The sequence below is a fragment of the Plasmodium relictum genome (assembly GCF_900005765.1).
Source record: "Plasmodium relictum strain SGS1 genome assembly, chromosome: 8".
Lineage (NCBI taxonomy): Eukaryota > Apicomplexa > Aconoidasida > Haemosporida > Plasmodiidae > Plasmodium > Plasmodium relictum.
This window is the reverse complement of record NC_041686.1, coordinates 1,264,628-1,283,005: the sequence shown is the minus strand read 5'-3', so window position 1 is coordinate 1,283,005 and position 18,378 is coordinate 1,264,628. Positions and strand designations below refer to the sequence as shown.

The window sequence follows — 18,378 nt, the reverse complement described above, 5'->3', positions numbered from 1 at the left end:
CAGCAAATGCAAACTCAGCAAACACCTCAACAAATACCACAACAAATGCAAACTCAACAAACACCACAACAAATGCAAACTCAACAAACTCCTCAACAAATACAACAACAAATGCAAACTCAACAAACATCTCAACAAATACAACAACAAATACAACAACAAATGCAAACTCAACAAACACCTCAACAAATACAACAACAAATGCAAACTCAACAAACACCTCAACAAGCACCTCAACAAACACCTCAACAAACACCTCAACAAATGCAAACTCAACAAACACCTCAACAAATACCACAACAAATGCAAACTCAACAAACACCTCAGCAAACACCTCAACAAGCACCTCAACAAACACCTCAGCAAACACCTCAACAAGCACCTCAACAAGCACCTCAACAAGCACCTCAACAAATGCAAACTCAACAAATACAACAACAAATGCAAACTCAACAAACACCTCAACAAATGCAACAAACTCATCAAGTAGTGCAATCACAAGCAATACGACAAACACAACAAAGTCAACAGATGCTACGAACACCCATAATAAAGCAACCAAATCAATCACTTCAAATGCAACAGACAACACCTAGAATTAACACTGCACATGGAGTCTTCTCTGATAATCTGCGTAGAAGAGCGAATATATCTCCTTTAACGGGAATGCTAAATAACTCTCTTGAATCATTAATGGCTGCTTCTATTATTACACGTTACATGCAAGAAGGCACTATCTATACAACTACAAATCCCTCTTATACAATGGCATCATCTGATCCATTTTCAATTTCAGGCCCAATGTCTACCTTTTCATCTGCTGTATATATCCAAAGTGATCCATTTGTTTCTTGTTACTTAGGTGGTACTCCAAATATGTATGGAATGACTAAGTGTAACACTAATTTAAATTCTCAATTTTCAATGTTTAACTTAGGATTAGTGCTTCAACATATTTTTAGGAGTAACGTAAGTTAATATCTATACTTAATGATTTTTCTATTATTATATCTTTTTTCAATTATAATTATTCTATTGTAAAACAAAAAAGTTTTTCAAAAACTTAATATTTAATTTATTTTACAGATTAGGACCCATTCTGCAAAAAAAAATAATAATCTTCAATCAAAAAGCAAGAACTTAAGTATACAAAGATCTGAATCATCAGATGTATACTCATGGCATTCATTATCTGAATCATCAGATGTATATTTATCGTCAAATAGCGATAATGAAGATTTAAATAAAGAAGGTACCTTGTGGAGTCGAGGATCTGAATCATCAAGGGAAGTTATAAGACGTAACAGTTCTGCATCACTAGAAAATGAAGGTTTAACACGTCAAAGTTCTGAATCATCAGAAACTCAAATTTCAACGCATCAACAATATAAATCACAAGAAGGAAGCGCTTTAAGGAATAAGGAATCTTCTTTAAAAGAAACATCAGATTCAAGGTGCCAAGAACGTGAATCCTTACATAAAACAGTCATCAAACAACAGAAAGCTCATTCATTACCAGAAAAATTCCTAGGGAATCAAGAAGATGAATCATCACAGAGAAAAGTTTTAAAGCGTCAAGACGCTGAATCATCAGATACAAAAAGTTTAAGGCGCCAAAATGCGGAATCATTAGAAAAAACAACCGTAGGAAGTTCAAATAGTGAACCATCAAAAACGCAAAATATTAAGCATCAAAAGACTTACTGATAAAAAAGAAAAATCTTAATATGATATGGATTTTATTTGCAAGGACAAAATAATTCAAAGGATTCAACTTATAGAACGATATAGTATATAATTCCAAGGATCTCATTAACTAGAGAGACGCAAAATAGGATACTGAGTATCTTAGACATTACAATGATAAAGAACAATTCTCAGTAAGGAGTTATAATATACAAAGGAAGAAAAGTAAAAGAAAAAGATAAAACGCAAGAAAATGAAACACTATTATCAGAAGAAGTTTTTATACAAATAATATTAAACTATAAAAAAATCACATAATTTTTTTAATATGCTATAATTCTTTGTTTATTTTTTATTAATTAAATTAATATTCTACCATTAATAAAGGAGATAAAACTCCTAAATAATTTTTATTTATTACATCCTACCAAAAAATTTTATTAAAATCTATCTTGTTACCTTTTCAGAAAAAAAATATTTTATTTATTGTTTATAATAATCTATATAAATATTATAAAATTAGTTATAATAAGATATCATAATATTTATAATAATGATCATTAAAATCCTTATTATCAACATTACCATTTATAAATTTCTAATACACATTAGGACTTGATATATCTATATAAAATGAAAATGATTACTTTTAAAAAAAGAAAAAATTATTTCCGTGTCATTATATATATATATATATCGTGACTCTTTTTTATATATAAAGAAAGAACTGTAAAAGTTTAATTTTTTTTGAATTATTATACAAGTTATATTAATTAAAAAAAAAAATTTCTTTCAAAAATCTTAAGAGTTATTATTCTTTGCTTCATTATAATAGTTATTACTCAAGCCTCATTGTCAATCCAAATTAGGAAAATAACGTGAATTTTATTATATTTTAAAGGGAATCTTATATAAGTGATATATTATACTTCTGTAATGATAATATTAACTTGAATCTTAGTTTTATTTTTTATAATTATTTTATGTATTATTAAGTTCATTTTTCTTATTGTGTTCTGTTTCTGCATATATGTTATTATCTAGTAAGTTTTTATTGTTATTTTTTTTAAATATCAAAAAACATTCTTTTCCATTTTTTAGGGTTTATTATTTTTTATGTATTTTCCTTTTTTTATATATTTTAAATATTAAAAAAAAATATCTCTTTTTCTATAAAAATTATACTTCTAAAATTATATGATTTATTAGTATGCTACAATTCTAAAATATTCAAAAATACTTTACGAGATACGAAAAATTATATTTTCTTAAAATACTGAGATTTTAATTCATATTTATTAGTTTTATTTCATTTATAGAACATATAACTTATTTTATTGATTCTAAAAACAAAAGTTATTTGTATGCCCATATACAAGTAAGCATTTATTTTTATTTATATGTTAAAGAAAATTAAGAATTTTTTACATACAATATAATAAATTATTTCCTATATAATTTATTTCTTATATTAAAAAAATATATTATAATAAGTGAAATAAAAAAAAAGTTTCTAATTAAAAATATAACATACTTTTTCATTAAATTCAAATTGATAATAAATTTTCAGAGGTAAAATGTTTTATCATTTTTATTAAGATAATAACATTTGTTTAATTATGTTAAGAAACTCATATTTATACTCAAATAGAGTGGAAAAATATGTGTGTATATTAATTTATTCGAACATATTTTTTACTCTACATGTGTATACATTTATTAATAACTTACTAATTTCCATATATATATTATATTTAATTAAAAATTAAAAAAAAATAAATAAATAATAAATAATAAATATTTAAATATCTTATTTTTTATTATATTTTTATTATTTTGATTACATTTCATATATTAAAAATTAAAATTTTCTTTGTATGATACACAAATATATATTTTTGTTCAAACTAATTAAAAATTTATTCTATAAAAACGAAAAAAATAGCATCTGTATAAAATATATCTCACTAAAAAAGAGAAATGTATATATATTTAAAAAAAAAAAAAACATTAAAACATAAGAAAAACTTTTTATAATAAATTCTTTTTTCATTAAAGTAAATAATACATCTTTTATCAACAAAAATAATGTCTCTCTGATTTATTAGAAACCCTATTCTAATAAGTATTTTGTAGCAATTAAAAAGTATACTTTATTCATTCATTAGATTTAATTTTTCATAATATTTTGTCTTTTTTTTTTTACATAGAAAAGTATAAATAACTTTTAACTACTCTCTTTGTATTAAGCTTTATCACTTTTTAGATAGAAAGAAATATTAAAAATAAAAGACATTTCTTTTTAATAATTTTTTTATGCTTCCATATTTTTCCATGAAATCTGTATCACTGAAATTTAATATTAAAAAGATAAAAAATTATTATTTTTTCTATTTTTTCCTTTAAAATTACCATTAATTCATTATCTTATGCTTTACTTTATATTAAAAAAACTAAATAACCTGCTTTTATAATTACTTTAACTTCTTTTATCTTATTTTTTTCTTTGATTTCACATTTACAAGTAAATATTGCTGTATCTTTGCTAAAATTTAATTTTTTATAAGAAATATATCCATTTTTACTTAAATTTATTGTTTTCATGAATTAAAATAGTTCGATAGCATAAAATAATTTCTTTTGAATCCTTCGTAATATCATAAGATTTTTATATAGCATTCGTAAATTTCCCAATTATTCTTTTTATATAAGTTATCAAAACATCTATGATTCTTACTTTTCCCATTAATATTAAAGTTAAAAATTATAATATCTGAGCTGTAACATCCTAAAACATAATATCTCTTATTAGGAACTAAAAATACATTCTTATAAAACATTTTTCATGAAATTTTTTTAAAAAACTGCTAAAATTTTTTCTATTTATGTTTTCTTCATTAAGAAAATATGAGATATGTCTCAATATTATTTTGCTATTTTCATATTAAAAATTCACTAAATTTCAAATTGTGGGTGATCTTTGTATATTTATAAAAAATATCCTATAATTCATTACTAAAAGATGTCATTATTTTTAGGATATTATTATTTTAGTCCATTCTTATAACAAGAGGCTACTTAGGAATAATTTTTCAATGTAATTTATTAAATCATCCATAACATTAAAAAATTTTATTTTTTTTTTAATACCAAATGTATTTCTTAGGAAAAATAACGTTACAAGTTAACGCTATCAATAGACCATTTAGATTAAAAGTTTTTAGTTTTCGTGTATGCTTTTAATGATATTTTATTTATATTGATCAATTTTGTATTCATATTTACATTTAAAATTATCTGATGTTTTCTATATATAAAAAATACATTAAACATAGAATTTTTTAACATTTTCCAAAAGTTGAACAAACTTTCAAATACTTGCAGGTTTACATTTAGCATTTCATAGCACACTAAAACAACTTAAAATATCAATATGATTTTCATTATTTTTGAACTATTTATTACTATCTTTTTTTTTTGTTATGTATCTTTATTCTTATTGTATTTTTTACATATATCCTCTCATTTGCATTACCTGTGGAATTTCTTATTATTATTAACATAAAAAGCATAGATAAAAATAAAAAAAATTATTTTCATATACATGCAAGATATTTGATTAAAATGAAAAAATTCATATATATAAAAATATGTAAAATGATGTATTTTTATAAACATATCACAGAAATATACAAAGTATCTATAAAAGGGAAACAATTAAATGACACAACATCCTCTTGAACTAATTATACCTATTTTTTATTAAAATTCATTATTGATATTGTTAATTTTTATTTAATTTTTCTCTATTAGATTACAGAAATTATATATTTTATATCAATAGAAACAAAAACATCAAGAAGGATTATAAAATATTTTATCATCAATATGGTTATATATAAATTATTCTTCATCAAAAAATATATATATACATATGAATACTGTATACTAATATTAAAATTTTCTTACAATATATTATTTATATAAAATTGTATTTAATTAATTTTTATGCATTAAATATTTTAATTTCTATAAAAAATAATGTGATCTTAAAATCTTTAATAATAGTGCATATCTAACAAATTTGAATTTAAAATATATATTAATATTTATATGACAAATTATATTTAATTTTTATCTATAGAATAGATAAAATGAAAAAAAAAAATTTTAAATATTAATTATATTCTCCTTTTTATTATTACTATGAATCATATTTTAGTTAAATGTAATTTTTTTTTTTATTCTATATATATACCCATAGATCTTATGTGATTTAAATAAAAAGAAACAGAAATTAGGAAATTACATATTGTTAAAAAAGTATATGTGAATTATATTAGTAGTTAATAAAGAGTTTTGTTAACCTTTTTAAATATCTGAATTGGTAATACAACTTAAAGTAAAAAAATTATTTGTTTACTCAATATATTAAAGAAAATGCCTTAATAACCTAGCTAAATATATTATTGTATGAATATATAATTTAATAAAAAAAAAAAATTCTTTGATCTACATTTTTTTTTTTTTTTGTGGCATATTCATTGATAACTATTTTTATTCTTTTTTTTATCATTTTCTTTTTTTTAAAAAATTAAATTTTTACTTTTTTATAGTCGAAGATTCTCAATCATAAACTACACTAACGGGAATTAATTTTGATGGATAATATTTATAATCATATATCTTTATATATTAGCTATTTTATTTTTATTAAAAATAAATGGAAATTTATGTTGAACTAGTCGTTAATAATAGATATTATTAACCGCTTGTAATATAAAATTTAGATTTCCGATCAGGAAAATAAGAATCAGCTGCATACTGAATCCATTTTATAATATATATAATTATTTTTTTCATTTTTTTTTTAATGATAGAAGAGATAATGAAATTCGTTAAAAAGGGGGATAAAATTTCTTTAAAAAACTAAAGTATATTAAACTTTTTATTTATCTGAGATAAAAAGTATATTGTTTTGTTATATTTAATTTTTACGTTTTAAAAAATAGTTATAACTTTAATTTGGCATTTGTTGTAATTATATTACTTTATATAATCATAATTTAAAAGAGGATTTAAATCTTTAAGAAAAATAAATTATACACTTGTTAAAGTAAATAAATGCTTCTAAAACAAATAAAAATATAATTAAATGGAATTTTATATATATAAATTTACTAATTTATAAAACAAAAGATAAGTATAATTATTTATATATACTCTTTATTAACAGGTTTGTTCAATACTTGATTTTTTAGTTGGATGTTACTTGACTCTTCTAGAATATTAAACAAGCAAATTAATAAATAGTATGTATAACTAAATTTACTGATTTTTAGTGTACATACTTATATATAGTAATATTTAATATATATATATAACATTTAATTTTATTAAGCAATTATGTATTGCTTAACAGACATATATTTACTTTGACAAATGTATACATATATGCAAAGAATAAGTATAATCTTTTAATTTACAAAAGCATGTAAATGATTAAGTTATAACAAATAACAAAATTAAGTCTAAAGTTATTCACTGTTGTTTCTAAATATACAAATCAAATATAACACAAACATTACAATTCTTATTTATTAAAAGAAATAAAAAGTTTTCTCATTATCACTTTTCATACGCTAATTTTTATTAGAAAATTGACTCTCTTCAATTCAAAACACAACAAAAAAAAGTGTTTTTTTTTTTTATACTTACAAAAGATATATGGAATAAAATAAACAAAAAAAAAAAAAAAAATATAAATATATTTTTTTTTTTTTTAACTAGAATCAGTGCATGGCTGACTTGTATTTCCCTAACTAGTAAGCTAATTTTATGTATTATAAAAGGTTAATAGCATCTTTTATTAACTAATAGTCTAACAAAGCCATTGAATGGGTAATTAATAAATCACATACATAAATGTTTTATGAATTAGTTATTATGTTAAAATAATGGAAGTACTTAGTCATAATATTTCTTCTTAAATATAAACTTTATAAGAAATATACTTTTTTCATGTCATATAAGGTAACTATTTAGAAATTATTTATTCAATACAAAAATATGTTTACAATAAACTAAAATAATAGATTCTAGTCTACAACTGGTTAATAAAAGCTATTATTAACCTTTTATAAAATAAACGTAACTATATATGCAGAAGGATTCGAATTAGCATCGTACTAACTCCAATAAAAAATATACTGAACAGAGTTAAATTTTCACCGCAATGTTTTAAAAAAATGAAGATTAAAAATTCACAAAAGATAAATTGTTTTAGAATTTTCATATATCTAAAATTGAAAATAATTTTTTTTATATACATATATTTTTTTTTTTATTATACTTTTACATAATTATAATTTATATAAAAATATTTATTATAAATTTTACATAAGTACACATTAGATGGGGAATAATATACATAGTAAAAATTTAAAATAACATAAGTGATGTGTCGAAGAGAAGATAAAATTATGCTGAAAAGCAATAAGAATATCTGAGTGTACAAATGAAATATTAAGATAGATAATATTTAAGTATAATATGTTTGTGCTTATGTAAGATGTCTATTATATGTTTTGTATATTTTACGTGTGAACATATATACATTTAAATAATTAAACATTTTAGTAGCTTTAAAATAAACTCTACGTAATTGATTTATTAATTGGCTACTCAATGACTTTGCTAGAATATTGAACAAACAAATTAATAAAGAGCATGTATAACTAAATATACGTTTTTATATATATATACTTGTTTTTATTATATATATATATATTGGCATTTTATAATGTATAATATTTATATTTTAATTAAATTATTATGTACTGCTTAAAAGGCACATGTTTACTTTTATAAATGCACTTTTATTTACAAAGAATAAGTATATTCTTTTAATTAATTACATAAAAAATTTATAACAAATAACAAAAATTAAACTCTGAGTTATTCAATGTTATAAAAAAAAAATACATATCGAATCCAATATAAACATTATTTCTTTATATCAATTTTTATCATTCAATTAAAAATTAATAGTATTTCAACTTAAAAGCATCTACTTCCCAAAAAAAAAATTATATTTTTTTATTTGTAAATTATAAAGATATATAAAAATAAACAAAAAAAAATATAGCTATATATATATATATATTTTTTTTTTTATAACTAGTGTTAGTGCATGGCTGACTTATTTTTTCCTAACAAGATAATTTTATGTTACAAAAGGTTAATATCATTTTTTTATTAACCAGAAATAGAAGTAATAAAACCAAATTACATTAGTATAATCATTTATACTTTTTCTTTATTAATTTGTTTGCTCAACTCTTCAAAAATGTGATGCAACATTCTTTTAAATCATATATCTAATATAAATTAAAAAATTCAGTTAAATATTTTTTAGAAGATTATAATTTACAGTTATCCATAATTTAAGGTATTATTTAAAAAAATATTAGATTTAATCATAATCAATGTGCATGATATATGGATTAATAATTTTTTTTTTTAATATTTCATTTTATTTTAAAATTTTTTTATAATTATTGTATCCTTGAAAAAATTCATAATTAAAAAAATATTCCAAATAATTGCGTAAAGTTAGATACATTTTTACTGTGCAAAAAGAATAATTTTCATTCCGTAAACAATTTAAAAAAATTCCAATTTTAGGAAGTTTTTTTCCCCAATTTTTTTTAATACAAACAATTAAAAATAAAGAAAATAAACAAATAAAACCATTTTTTCCCTTATACTAGATAGTGCAATTTTGCTGCCTTTACATTTCACAAGTAGGTTTATTTTAATTTTTCCTAATAAACTCTTAAACTTCATTAGAAATAAGATTTTAATATTTAAATTAATTAATAATAATTAATCTTTTTTTTAATCAGAAGATAATAAACTGAAAAATAGTGATAATTAAAAATGAATTAATAGAAAAGTAAAAACATTTATTATTTCGAATAAAGAAAAGCAGAGAAATAAATATATATTATAAATGAAAAAATCAAAAATTATATTAATATTAAAAAAAAAATAATAATATGAAAAATGTACTTCTAGAATATACTACTTTGCTTCATATATCTTTTGTAAAAGAAAATTCCAATTTTAATATATATTTATAATTATGAATTTTATATTTTTTATTACAAAAGATATACTACTTAAAATAATTTATGCGCATGTACCTAAAGAAATTTTTACTTCTACAATGATAAAGAATCTAATGCATATACAAATTTCTTAAAAAAAAATTATATATTATATCACTGAATTTTATTAACATTTTTTTTTTTATACCTTTCTATATTTGTGATTATAAAGCAAAAATAAAATAAAATAAAATAAAATAAAATAACAAAAATATTTAGGAAATATATTAATAGGAATGTTTGTATAAAAATTGCAATTTACGCATGAACATAATAAGTATGCTTAGAAATTGTAATTTTTTAAATTAGGTTTTTTTTTAATTAATTAAAAAAAAAATAGTAAATATTCAATGATTAATATTTTAATAATCTATTTAAATTTAGTTTTGTTAGTATATAATCTTTTCATAAAAATTTTAAAATAAATAAAGTTAATATGAAACAATTTAAAATATACTTTTTTTTTTTATATTTCTTTATTAATTTTTGCATGTAACTAAATAATCCTAATTATTTCTTTATTATTTTTTACTATAAGCAAAAGATATTAATATTATTTTAAAATAACCACTCTATTATAAGGTATAATAAAAAGGGGAAAGCAGCTTTTATTAAATAATTGCTTTCTATATATTAAATAAATATATACTAAACATGGATCCTAGTGATCTAGAAAGCAGTGAAAATGAAAGCGATAATGAACCTACTTCAAATTTAATTCTTACTTTAGCATTAAATAATATGGATATTAATGCTACTCCATTATATAATAACCCGAGTATGCATTTTCCTGAAGTTAATTCGAACGGAATTCAACATATGCTTGAAGAATCGTTAGATGTGGAACCTGAACATGGTTATGAATCATTTATAACGGCAATTGTAATACTTTTTGCCTTATTGATTTTAAGAGTAGGATAAATTTTTCTTATAAAAATATGCTCATACTTTTCATATATTTTATTTATTTGTTGTTTTAAAATTCTATTAATATAAAAGAAAATATGTTTTTGAATTCTTTATTTTTAAATTGCATCATAGGGTTACTCAACTGGTGGTGGTCTTTCATTATTTAATAATATAAGACGTGGAAACAATTAAAGGAATTCAAATTAAAAAAATTGAACATAAATATTACTATAATAAAGAAGAAAGACACAAAACTGGTAATGAAATTATAAAAAAGAGGAAAAATAGTTTAAGAAAACGTTAATGAACACAAATTACATATAGTTATATATGTTACGTGGATTTTCTTAAAAACTATGAAATCTCTTTCATTTATATACAGTTATATGTGCATATATATTTTCTTTTCCCCCCCCCTTTGTGATTAAATACTATGCTAATGTTAAATTAAACATTCTTTTAAAATATTTGTGGTTTTTTAAAATATAATATTAAAATTTGATGTCAAAGAATCCCTTAAACTCTTTAACGACAAATTTTTTTCATTTAATGTATGCATTTATAGTAACACACTATTTCGACATAAATATTAAATTCGAATTTAATATTTGCATTATTTGTACTTTTCTTAGTGTTTACTTCGATAATTATAATAGAATCAATTATAATTTGTACTTTTATAATTTGGAACATAAGAAATTATATGATTTCATTTGTCTTTGCATTATGCATAACATTTGCTTAAAACTTTTTCCAACAGTGATTTTAACTTTTAATTTCTTGTTTATTCTATCACTACATAATTTTTATTTTATTTTTATGTTTTTTTTTTTTTTCTATATTTCTTTGTTTTTTTTTCTTTTAGTGAAGTTCATATCTACTTCTATATTTTACAAAAACTAGAATCACATTAATAATATAAATATATATAAAATAAGTGTTATAATATTCCCTCGAATCATTATTGACTTTATGCAAATCAAATAAATAAATATATTTTAAAATTATTGCAATGAGATTTATTGTTTTAATTATTTTCAAGAAAATTAAAAAAATATATAAAAATTTATATAGTCATTATTATTGATAATCTCACAAGCATCATGATTATTAAAGTAAATGATCTAAACCACATAATTTACATTATATCTGAAAATCCCATTTGTATTACTATCACTATGACTAATATTATCCTCGACTTAAAAAAATATGCTTATTCTAATGTGTTTTATATCATTAATATTTTATATATGGTCATATATATTATTTCTAGATATTCATTATAACTATTAAAAACTATGTAAAAAACATTATCTTTTTTTTTATTCTTCTTGCTTTATTTATATGAATATAATAGAACATAATATATTTAATTTTCCTTTTTAAAATTTTTTTTTCAATTTCTGAATTATGATAATATATTTATTGTTTAATATTTTTTTTAAAATATAATGTTATTTTAAATTTATTGGAAAAATATAAGATTGCATATAAATCTACAAAATTTATAATGAAATTTATTCAAAATGTTTTATTTAATATACTTATATTTCAATTTCCTATATTTGATTCAATAATTATCCTAAAAGATAATTTTAAAATGTTTTGCTTTTTATTTATTTATATATCTTTAATTGAATTCATATATATATATATATATATATATATATATATATATATATATATATATATATATTTTCCTTATTTGATATCATTAAAATTAATCATCTTTCATTATAACATGCAATTATTTTTATCATTATTATAAAATATATATATAACTTAAATATTAGTACATCTAATGTTATTATATGCTACTATTTTAATTTTGTATATTAATATTACTATAATGCAATTATTTGCATGTAAAGAAGTGAAAAATTATATAAACTTATTTTCTCCATTTATTAATACTTATCCTTATGCAATATATCACTAGAGCACCATATATATATTATGCTGCGATATAATATATAATAATTATATTACTAATAATAATATTCCCATTTGATAATGAAATATAAAATTCATAAATATGCCATATTAAGTCGATTTTCTTTTTTTATTTTATATTTATCTTTTTTTCATTATCCAATTAATCTTGTTTTTATATGTTGATTTTCGTATCTTTAAAATTTTTCCAAAAATTTTTAATTTAAAAAGTTACTTTTTTTATTATTTAAAATTTTTCTGCTTCATAATATATAAATTTTTGCAATAATCGATTCAGAATTAATAAAAAAACATTCATATTTTATATTACTCTGGAAACAAAATTCTACAAAGTCTTGAAAAATATAAATAAATTTTTTTTTAATTAGAAGTAATATTTATGTGTACTAATATTTATATACTTGTACATTATTTCAAATATATTATCAGTTTAAATAAAAAATATATTTTTGTAAGAACATAAAAATTTAATTTAACAGATATATTAAAATAAAATGTTTCTATTTACATATACAATAAGTGATATTTCATATATTTTCTTTAAAAAAATATAAAAATTATCTCCTAAAATGATTTATATGGAAAAAAAGAAAAAACAGAAATAATAAAAAAAAACTACATTTATTAGAAATATATATATAAGAAATATTTTATACTAAGAGCAAAATGTTCACTCTCATTTAATAAACATACATATTTTTTTCCATTAAGAATAAATAATCAGCATGCATATATTTTTTAAATATACATTATTTCCTCTATGCAATTATTTAAATGCACATTTATGTATGCGAGAGTATTTTAAAATTTAAGAACTTACGTTAAAACTTAAAAAAATATTGATTTTTCAACTTTTATAACTTTCTATGGCAATCTGCAATTTAAATTTATACATATTTTATTATATTTCTCATTTTGTTAATACATAGATAACCTTAAAAATATCTGTAAAAAGTAAATATAATTTTGTATAACGTTTTTATGCATGTTAATAAAAAATTGCAAATATTTTCCATGATAAAAAGAGAAAATATGCTAAAAACATTTTTTTTTATATATATACTTAAAAAAAAATATAGTTTTTCTCTATTGTTTCTCACTTATTTTACCATTATTTATTTAAATGTAAAAAAAATCTAAAAAAATATTTTCTATTCAATTTATACTTTCTGATTTATACCTTAATATTCATACTATTTTTTCAATTCGATGGAAAATAAGGTACTTTTAATATTATAATATTCAATTCATATTTTTTTTTTTGCACTTCTAATAATTATTTTCTTTTCACTATTAATGAATTATAGCCATTAAAGTTTGCTTTAAAGTTTTTTTTTTTGATTTTTTGTATTTCATTAAGAAATTGGGATTTCATCATATCTGTCAAAGATATATTTCTATTTAAAATGAATCAAATCACCTTTTTTTTTATTTTCATTTTTTCATCCTTTTAAGCATATATTTAACTAACAAAAATTAATGAAAAAAAATTTTATTTTAGTAAGTTTATTGACTAAGCATTTTGGTGTTAATATATTCCACTTAATGAACTAGTTACTATTTTATTAACGAAGTATTTTATAACAAAATAGAACTTGCAAAAATAAGAATAATCTTGATGCAACATTAAAAAATATTTATTTTTTATATTAGCATAATTAAAACAAATATATAATTTGTGTTAATTTATTTTATTATGTAAATTCACTAGATATTTATGGTTTTTAATTTGTTAGACACTTTTCATCTTTTTTTCTAGAAAAATAAAAAACATATTATTATAATAAAAAGTAACTTTTTCAGATTTTTTTTTTTTTTTTTTGGAAGTTTCTAAAAGTTCTAAATCTTCTTGTAACATAAATTATTGATTCTTAAATTTTCTTATTTGGCATATCTTTCTTATAGTATTTATTTTTACTTGGATTCCTTAATGTTTTTAATAATTAATAAGGGTTAATAATAAACAATGAAAACCTGTATTTATTGTAGTTTTTTTCAAATAGGTTATTGTTTGTAATAAGAGTTAACCTCATAAAAATAACTTTTTATAATACATAAAAATATGAGTCCATGAATTTCTAAAAAGTTTGTTCTTATATCCTTGGACTTCTTAATCATAAAAATTTTCAATAATATATTATTCTTTATAAAATATTGAAGTTCTTATTTTAAAATATAACAAATTATAAAGATTATTTTTTTATAAATTTAAGTGTCTTCATAAAACAAAAATCACAATGTATATATGTATTTCATTCCTATCATTTAAATAAAAATCTTTTGAATGTAGTTTTAGTAGTCATCCACTATTACTAAATTCTCTTACTACCATATAAATTTTTACTAATATTATTACTCTTATATTTATTATAATAATAAACCTAAAATTTCACAAATATATCTTCAATTTATAGATAAATACTTGTTCAAAAAAGTATCAAGATCATATTTTTTGCTTAATAAAAATGTTCTTAACTTATTTCTCATTTTTATGATGTCATCAAAAAGCTTAATAAAAAGGAAATGTATAATTATGCATAGTATTTATACATATTTACTTATACATTTTCTTAAAAAGAAAAATTTTTTTTTTTATAGAAATAATTTTTTTATTTTTCAGTGAAAGAGATATAAAAAATTTTTTTTAAACCTCTTAATATATAATTAATGAATTAATTATTATTTATATATACTCAAAGATAAAAATACTATGTTATAAAATTTTTATTAATATTTAAATTTTTTCTTATTTCCAATTATTATGTGTATGAAAAAATCTATAAGTTTTATATTTAACAAATAATAAAATTTAAGTTTTTACTTCATTTTAAGAGTTAAGTATGCATAATATAATACAATATTTTCGGTTATTTCAATGAGGTAACCTCTATATTTTATATAACATTTCAAAAGGTGGATGATATTACAGTTATACATTATCTTATTCTAAAAATAATTCTTCAAACATAAAATAATATAGTTTGGAGAATTTCAATTACTTATCAATTTAAAAAAAAAAACAGAGAAGGAATTATTCATTATATTGGTTCCTTTTTTGGAAAATATAGTATATTTAAACATAAAAAAGGTGTAAGGAACTATTTATATAATTAAAAATGAATTATACATAAAATAACTAGAAAAATTATAAATTTTGAAGAATTTTCAATTTATTCACTATTTTTTTTTTATGTTGATTAATTCAATACCGCTCAATGTTTTATCTTTTCAAAAACAAGAAAAAAAAATTTTTTTTTAATTTATAAATGATTACAAGAAATGTATATTATGTATAGGTTTCATGAGAATAAAAATTAAAGTATAATGAGTTCTATAAAAATTAAAGCAAAAATATAATTAATAAAAATTTAAATAATTAAAATAAACATTTCAAATATATATAATATAATAATATTCGCATTAAAAAAGTAATAAAAAAACCATTACTATAAAAACAAGCTTTAAAAAATTATTTTACTACTATTAAGTAATATCTTGATATATATATTAATTTTAAAGTTAATCTTAACACATATTGCTATCTTCCTTTTGATAAATCTTAGTTTATGCCATTCTTTTCATTGCTTAAAATAACTTTTATTTTATATTATTAATTTTATTATGATAAACTGTTTATAATGTATATTCTTATATATATGATTTTATTTATTATGAAAAAAAAATATATCCCTATGCTTATACTTTTCTTTTTAAAAAAAATTTCCTCAGTTTTCAAAATTCTAAATTGTATCAAGTTTTTGGTTTATTTCAAATTTTAATATATATTCACTATAACAAATGAAAATATACTACTTTACATAAATTAATTTTGTAAAGATTTCCTGTATATATAAGGAAATTTAAAATCATATTTTATAATGGAAAGTGTATAATCATTTATTTCCTCAACAATAAATACAAAAAAGTACTTAGTTTCATATATTCATATAAAATTAAAAATAAATATGAAAACATTAGTCCCTTAATTTTCCTTGCCACCACATATTTGTCGGAAAATATTAAATGAAAAATGTTTATAACTATTAAAAATATATAAAAAAAAAATAATAATAGTTTATGCTCTCAAGTTATTCTTTCACATGTAAACTTTACAACATAAAAATATATACAGTTTAATATAAATTATATATCTAACAATATTTATACCTTATATTATTGTCATTATATTACATTTATATATTTTATATTATTATAAATTATATGTAAACATAATAAATTGCAATTACAAAATGACATAATTAGCCTGTTATAGATGCACATAATCTTCATTATTTCTTATGTGTAATTTACATAACTTCTTTTTTATCATAATAAATGCTTTTAAAAAAAGGAATTTTATTTTCTTATAATGAAAAAATATATATTAATTAATTTTTTATTGGAATCTATAGTATTAAATTCATTCAAATTGAAAGATATCTTTAGAAAAAGTGTCACTTTCTTTTATTTCTTTCATTAACTTGTTATTGTAAACATTTTTAATTATTTCTGAGTGATTATAATTTTTGACATGGCCATATATATACAAATCATAAAGAATTTTCTGAATAGAAAAATAAAAAGGAAAAGTAAAGAAATTATAATTTGAAAATGGTGGAAATAAAATTTGCATAGAAAAGTGATTTACAGGAGATGGATATGAGCAACCTACATATAAATGTTTCTTCAAAGCTTTTATTTTTTTTTTAATGTTTTCATCTTCTAACTTCTTAAAAAATTTATTTAATATAGATTTGTCAATATTTCTTAATATATCTTTATATATATCTTCATAATTTTCATTTAATTTTTCTATTATATTTTCTTCATTTACATTTTCTAAATTTTTTTTTTCACTATCAATCTTATCTATAATTATATTTTTCTTCTTTTCCTTAATAATTTTATTTAATTCAAGCAAAATTTCTACTATTTCTTCATTATAATCTATATCACCATGTGTTGACTTGTTATACATATATTTATAATGGACATATTTCCCTTTGCTAATTATAAGAAAATATAGAAATATATCTATTATAAAGTAAATATAATTATACATATGCAATAAGCAACTTATATTTTTTCTTTTTAAGTTTTTAACATCATACATAATTCCTTTAAATAAAACAATAAGATTGAGACATGAATTACTGTAAGGATTATTTAATATAATATAATCATAACAGTTATAATATACATACAATATGTTACAGTTATTTATGAACCCATTTTTAATATGAATATACTTATCATCAATTTCTACATTATTTAATAATGGAGCATAACTGTTTTTAACATTTTTTTGGTCTAAATATTTGCAATCTTTTCTTACATTTATAATATCTGTAAAAATATTATTTTTTATTAATCGAATATCATTATCAGTTATGATATGATCACAATAAATGCATTTATTTAAGTTATTTATATTCAAATTTAAGCAATTGTTGCACACTTTTTTGTATAATCTATTTGTATAATATTTTTTTTTTTCACACGAGTAATATATTTGCCTTTTTGTAATTTTTAACATTTTAACACAATAAGTGAATATATTAACTTATATTGTATTTGTTATGAAAAAATTGTTTATTTTCTCATGTTTATTAAAAATTTCCAGAATTTTTTTTTTGTAATTTGTGTTATATATACATAT

The 18,378-nt window shown here is 18.8% G+C and overlaps 2 protein-coding genes across 2 annotated transcripts; one reads left to right on the top strand and one right to left on the bottom strand.

Annotated features, from left to right (window-relative positions):
- Positions 1-6: 6 nt before the first annotated feature.
- PRELSG_0833600 (hypothetical protein) lies at positions 7-1,707 on the top strand (the record flags this gene model as incomplete). Its single annotated transcript, XM_028676420.1, has 2 exons — positions 7-969; positions 1,087-1,707. The coding sequence occupies 2 exons, from the start codon at positions 7-9 to the stop codon at positions 1,705-1,707; spliced, it is 1,584 nt and encodes a 527-aa protein (XP_028532911.1).
- Positions 1,708-17,139: 15,432 nt separating this feature from the next.
- On the bottom strand, positions 17,140-18,255 carry PRELSG_0833500 (conserved Plasmodium protein, unknown function; the record flags this gene model as incomplete). The annotated part of the gene is made up of 1 exon (XM_028676419.1): positions 17,140-18,255. One exon carries the CDS (start codon positions 18,253-18,255, stop codon positions 17,140-17,142), a length of 1,116 nt encoding a protein of 371 aa, XP_028532910.1.
- Between the last annotated feature and the right edge of the window lie 123 nt (positions 18,256-18,378).